This window comes from Dendrobium catenatum, unplaced genomic scaffold, assembly GCF_001605985.2.
Source record: "Dendrobium catenatum unplaced genomic scaffold, ASM160598v2 fragScaff_scaffold_1021, whole genome shotgun sequence".
NCBI lineage: Eukaryota > Viridiplantae > Streptophyta > Magnoliopsida > Asparagales > Orchidaceae > Dendrobium > Dendrobium catenatum.
Window position 1 is genome coordinate 1891226 of NW_021319483.1, and position 6495 is coordinate 1897720.

Sequence of the window (6495 nt, forward strand, 5' to 3'; positions counted from 1 at the left end):
TTTTGTGACGGAATAAGCAGAAACAAAAAAAATTTTGCAACCACTGAAAAAATGGAGTTTGGCGAAAAGGAATTATGGTTAAGCTTTTATTCCAAATAGTTAGGGTAACTAGTTTCTGCTTATTTAGATGGAGAAAGGAGAAAATAAGCCTAGTCAAACGAGGCCTATATCTTCTTAGAATATATTGATTTTTTATAATACGTATAAACAATAAAGTGATTAATTGAATCTGAATATAAAAACCAGCTTAAACAAGGTTGAAACTTACAGTGTAGATTATGAAAAATCAAATTTCACATTTAATAAATTGCAGAGAACTATTTTTCACATTCAGCCTTTTTACATTTTTTTTTATGTATAAACCGTTATTTAATGGTATTAACGTTAAGGTATAGGTTTTAGTGTGATATTTATTTGGATATTGCAATTTAATGATCCTATGAAAATCTATTTATGTTTAAGCAATTACTACAATTCTTCTTAAATTAATTTTACATGTACATTTAATTAATTTGTGCTATTCGCGTGCAAACACTTTCTTTTTTTTTTTTTTTTAGTTTACTTTATTGAACATTGGTAGTGCTTTCTGGCATGCTTAGTGCAAGCTCCAACTATGATTAGATGTTACTAAATGAGATGTTTGATCTTCACCATCTTAGAGTATGACTAATTAATGAGTATGATCTTTTTAGAATAGAAAAATTTAGGCTTCGTTTGCGGTGGTATTTTTAACGTTTCTTAAAACAAATTTTTAGTACCAAAATTTTAATTTTGGTACAAAAAAATTGCTTTAAGAAACAGTAAGAAAGTCGGTTTCGTTTGGAATAGCCTTTTTATTAACTTTTTAAAGAAGATTTCTAGTGCAAAAATTTCTATTTTAAAAGAATTTTTGTACTAAAATTTTATTTTAGAAAACAGTAAAAAAACTATCTCAAATGAAGCCTTGACGTCTCGTCAAGGATCATCGTTTAAAGGAGCTGCATAAATTTTTCAATTTATAGTTCAAATTTTTAATCAACAAATCAAGATGAGATACATGAATTTGATAGGGTAGAAAGAAGGAGAAATTATTACGTGTGGAGTCCATGAGAACCGTTCGAATTTACTATGTATTTATAAATACTCAATTATTATAAGTATTACTGAGTATTTTGTAAATATTTATTGATTTATTATGTATTTATTAAATATTTATAAATACTTAATAAATGGACACGCGGCAATCAGTGGTTAGTAAGTGACGTGGCAGATCGAAAGAGCGTGGTTAAATGGGTGGGTATGCAGCATATCATGTTATTTTCCAGCTGTCCTCCAAGAAAAATTGACAAAGGTCAACGCGGCTGTCTCCATCAAGTCATCCACACTTGACATTTTAGGTGTTAAAAGCATTTTCTTAACGTTAAATTGTAATTTTAATGGTTTAGTTTGATGAAATTGAAGATAATATATTTTTAATGATTTTATAATAAATATTTTATTAATGTAATCAATAAGTAATTAAATTTATTTTCGGATGGTGATTAGAGTTTGTGATTAGTATTAGTTATTATTTTAATGGTAGTCAAAGCATTGGTGTTTGGTCTGTTAATGAATATTATTTTGTTTGTAAATAGTCATAATTGCTTAATGCTTCGTGATTATATTTTAATCAATTATTTAGTTTCTTTTTTAATTAATTTTTTTGGTACATTGTTTGACTTGTGTGATATCCTTATAAGCATATCACAATAATTTTGAAAATATTTGATATATTGAGAATGATATATGTAATTACTTGAAAAGGAATGGTATGATTCATTGAAATATAATATGATTGATTCTTGTTGTATGATTGGACTTTTTAAGTTTATTTTATATTTAATTTTTTATAAAGGTCTTAGAAAAGATAAATAGCCTATTAAGAGATAATATCATGAGAAAAAAATCCTTCCCTAAGTTGTGATTTTGAGAGTAGAAAAATGTTTAAAATTATGACTATTATTAATTCATGACCAATAACAATATTAGCGATTATTTTCACCCATAGTATGCAAATGATGTTTGATTTAAAGCTAAGGCAATTTTATGTGACCACAATATTAGAATTAAAGTCCTTTTTAGCCCACCTAAGCTCATATAAAGGTTTTGTGATTGTAAGTGGTATTGATATCCCTTATAGTTGATATTTATATGTTCAACACAATCATCAGAAGGAAATGAGATTGATTCTTGAGATTGGTGCCACTTTGATCTTGTGGATATAATGACAACTTCTTATGGGATTAACTTCATAATAGATATTGACGGATAATCGGTTTTACGCCTAATTAGATACATTGAATAGTTTGATGCTTAAATGTTTGTTTTGTTTAAAATAAATTAAGCTTTAATGGTGGTGGTCATCATTATATAATGACATGTGACAATTATGTAATTGCATAGTTTAAGTAACACAAGCCACATCCTTATTAGCATAGAAGTTAATCTTTTAGTGTTTTATAATCATTCCAAGTTATTTTATGTTGTGCATAAACTATTTGAAATTTTGGTTATAATTTATAAATGTCGAAAAATTAACATTCGAATGAAAAGATTGGCTAGACCTCTACATGCTAGTAGACTAGACCTTGATAGAGTAGTTGAGCTAAACCCGTACAAGTTAGTTGAATGAATACATATGAGAGTTAAATTCATCAAATTTGGGAATGAGGGTAATAAATATGGCTTTAACTTGTCGAATGAACTTAAATTGGAGAAGTTATGCACCGCTTTATTGAATGAATTTCCTACATTACCCTATGACAATTGTCTTGGCTACAAAAATATCATCCTTAATAAGTTCAATAATAGTGTCAATTTTCAAGAAAAAATGTTAAGATCGCAATCTTACCTATCAATATGTTAGATCATGTAGCAATACGAGATTTTCTTATAAAAATTTTTGAAGAAAAAAAAGACCTATTAAGAGAAAATGCCTTGAGTAATGATCAATCTCTTCATATTGCTAAGAATAGGAATAAGGTTGAAATCATCTCTACATTTACTTCTAACATAAGAAAATGAGATAATTTTCACCCATAGTAAGCTAATAATTTTTAGCTCTCTAATTAGTTTAAGAGATCTTAAAATAAGATAAGAACTTGATTTCAAAGTTGAGGTCTTCTTTTATGATAATAGCAATATAATCATAGCTTTTTTTGAGCCCACTTCTAATGTAAAGAGCTAGGTTGTTGATTATAGTTTTGATATTACTTCTAGGAGAGTTATATTTTTAAGATAATCATCAAATGAATTTGAAACTGATTCTCGAGGTTGGTGTCATTTTTGTCTTATATATAAAATGAAAACTCTCCGTGGGGGTTGGCTTTATAATAGGCCTTGACGAATGATAGGATTTACACCTAATTAGGTATATTGAGTAAATCATTGACTGAAATATGTGATTATTGAGTAAATTAGAATTTGATAGTGGTCATCATATAATGATCTAAGTTAAATAACCCATGTCACATTCTCAATAACATATAAATCAATCTCTTAGTAAATTTATTATATTAACTTGCAACTAAATTGCTTTAAAGATCTTTGATCTATTTATTTAGATGTCCTAAATATGTATGAGATAATATGTAGATTGATAATTGATTTTTTATATATTGCTTATAGTGGTCTTGGTGAAGGGTTGAATTAGTCATTAACACCCTATATTAGGGATTGATTTTATTTTAATTAAAATATAATAATTAATGATTATCATCCTATATTAGGTTTAGACTTGGTGCAATCATTATCATTTCTAGTTAGAAATATATATTTAGAGGTCCAACACTTGGTAATTGGGAACTTATCTCATTCTTCGATAGATACTTAGCCGATCTAAAGAAAAATAGATACAATACCTCATGGTAGCTTAACTCTCAAAGCTAGATCACTCTAGTTTATTTTATGTACAACATTTGAATGTTACTATGCATAAATTATTTTGTGCGGTCACCGGACAGTCCGGAGGAGAATCAGAATGTGCCACATCATCCAGTACATAACAGTACATTCTCATTCATCTCCAAGACTGCACAAAATAATTTCGCGTTACACTCATTTATTTCATATTACCTTTGACCCACGTTACAATGCAAATAATTAAAAGGAACAACAAAACCAACAAAGAATCAAAGAATAACCCATCTGTCCTTTTCATGCCGCCACGGAACACTCTGGAGGAAGTCCCTGCGGGAATCGCTTGCGATCAGCACAATAGTTATATATCATGCAGTTCCTCTGCACCCATCTCATTCTCCTCCGGCTCTCCAAATCCATCTTGTACAACATCCAAGCTCCTCCGCTACCACCGCCGCCGGCCATCTTTCTCGATGGGCACCTCGACTTTCCGGCGACGAAGACGCAGGCGTCAGCTTTGAAGTTGCGGTATGAAGCAATGAAGGGAGCGTGAGACCAGTTTGTCTTGATAAGGCCGCCTCTTGTAGCCCAGTCGTCAGCGTTCCATAGGCTCGAGTAGATTCTCATGGGCTGGGTCTTAGGGAATGGTACGCCGGTTCTTTCCAGATTGTTGAATACTCTGATGGGCGTTCCGTCAACCATGAATCTGTTTATATGTATAAAGATCAAAATTTTATTAGAACTTGCGGCAGCGTTCCATAAACCATTTCATTGGGAGAAAAAGTTTGTAAAAACTGACATAATGTGTCTGGAATTCCAGAGAACAGAGTATGTATGGAAATCTCGCGTTGGATCGAACCAGAGACGGAACTGGATCTCTCTATTTCCTTTTCCCTGGGTAAACACGTTAGTATGCAGAGTATAAGGATCGCCGCTCAGATTCCCTAAGAATTCGAAATCAATCTCGTCATGAGTCGGGCCCTGAGATGATAACTGAAAAGAAAGAAACAGAGCATGGCAGTTCAGTCTTTAAAATCTCATCTTTCCTTATAAAAATCTCATCTTTCTTACATAGTAGGCAGTGACAGTGCCGGCGGAGTCGCCGGCAACGAGTTTGATCTGCATATCTATTTTGCCGAAGAGGTACTGATGCCTCGACTGGAAGCCGGAGCCCGACGTCTTGTCAAGCGAAAGAGTGAGTAGCTGGCCACTGTTGAGAATCTTGGCGCGGTTATCTCCCCATGTAATATCAAAGTCTCTGTAAAGGTTCCTGGACGAAACAATGGAGAAAAGAGAGGAACAGAACAGGTAGAGAAAAAGAAGCATTGCTCTTGCGTTGGCCATGAAGGAGGAGAAATAAAGCTGGTAGCTTTGGCTGAGTTCATGAGAAATGAGAAGTGGGAGCTGGTATTTATAGATGGTGAAGGCTTCCTGTGATCTCTTATGGTATGCTCTGTAGTGAGCTGGCGACAGTGGTGAGACCGAGAAGAAGGGGCAATCGAAGCAACGCGGAGAGCTTCTTCTTCGATCAGAGAAGTAAATTAGTGGAGCTAAAGTTGCAGAGGATCACGTGATGATGGGGAGTGGACTTTGAAATTTAAAAGTTTTTGGAATCAGGAGTTGCCCGTCCAGATTGGACCCTTGTAATTGCAGGTCACGGGAAGCTTTGGTTGATTGATTAATGGCTATGCATCCTAAGTTTTTTGTGATTCTGAATAGCTTAGCGTTTGCTTGGTCGTGAAAGTTTGCTGGTCAGTGGTCTCTCACCTTTAGGATGCTTCTTAGTATTAACTATAAAGAGAACTACGAAAGGCATCGAAAGTGTTTGCAGAAAAAAGGGATTACTACTGCACAATCAAATAAAAGCCGAACAATTCAATTCATAATATATTTAAATAATTTAATCTAATATAAAAAAATTTATTAAATATTAAATTAATTTAAATATAACATATATTTTATTTAATAATAACCAAAATTTTAAAATTATTATATATCAAGCACTAATAAATCATGAACACATGGTTCCACTACACAATGTAGGTAACTCATAAATACAAGAAAATATATATAAACAATACAATACAAATCTCCAAAGTAATATGGGATTAAATAACGAGTTTGATGGAATGCTTCTATAAAGATTTTTTAGAAAACTTTATACATAGTATTCAAATAAAAAATGATTATAATAAATTTTAAAGATCTTAAATGTATAATTATTTGTATATTATATTTATCTTAAAATAAATTCAAAAAACTTTAAGATCTATTTTCAATATAATTTTGATTATAATATACTAATAAACTTTTTTACCTAACTTTTCATTAAATATGAAATTAAATTACAATAAGAAAATTGAAAATTTTAAAATAAATAATTCAGTATGACTTAATAAATATAATTTTATAATGCGAATTATATATATATATATGCAATTATTTATAATAAATTTATATATTTATAGATAAACTAAATCTTTATTAAATATGAATTAAAATTAAAGATTGGAGATATTTGCATTTAAATTTAAAATTAGTAATATTTATTTTTAAATATATAATATAAAATAATAGTTATTTAAATTTTAAATTAAAATTCATGTTGTGAAAATCGGA

The 6495-nt window shown here is 30.6% G+C and overlaps 1 protein-coding gene across 1 annotated transcript; it reads right to left on the reverse strand.

Moving 5' to 3' along the window:
• Positions 1 to 3815: 3815 nt before the first annotated feature.
• LOC110110154 (probable xyloglucan endotransglucosylase/hydrolase protein 23) lies at positions 3816 to 5243 on the reverse strand. Its single transcript, XM_020841502.2, has 3 exons — positions 4948 to 5243; positions 4676 to 4869; positions 3816 to 4582 (listed from the first exon to the last, which is right to left on the reverse strand). The coding sequence occupies exons 1-3, from the start codon at positions 5218 to 5220 to the stop codon at positions 4174 to 4176; spliced, it is 876 nt and encodes a 291-aa protein (XP_020697161.1). The 5' UTR covers positions 5221 to 5243; the 3' UTR covers positions 3816 to 4173.
• Between the last annotated feature and the right edge of the window lie 1252 nt (positions 5244 to 6495).

Coding starts and splice junctions, on each gene's coding strand:
- LOC110110154 (XM_020841502.2), bottom strand. CDS start 5,220: ATGGCCAACGCAAGAGCAATGCTTCTTTTTCTCTACCTGTTCTGTTCC. Junction 4,870..4,947: donor GCACTGTCACTGCCTACTAT/GTAAGAAAGATG, acceptor CTTTCTTTTCAG/TTATCATCTCAGGGCCCGAC. Junction 4,583..4,675: donor TGGAATTCCAGACACATTAT/GTCAGTTTTTAC, acceptor ACATATAAACAG/ATTCATGGTTGACGGAACGC.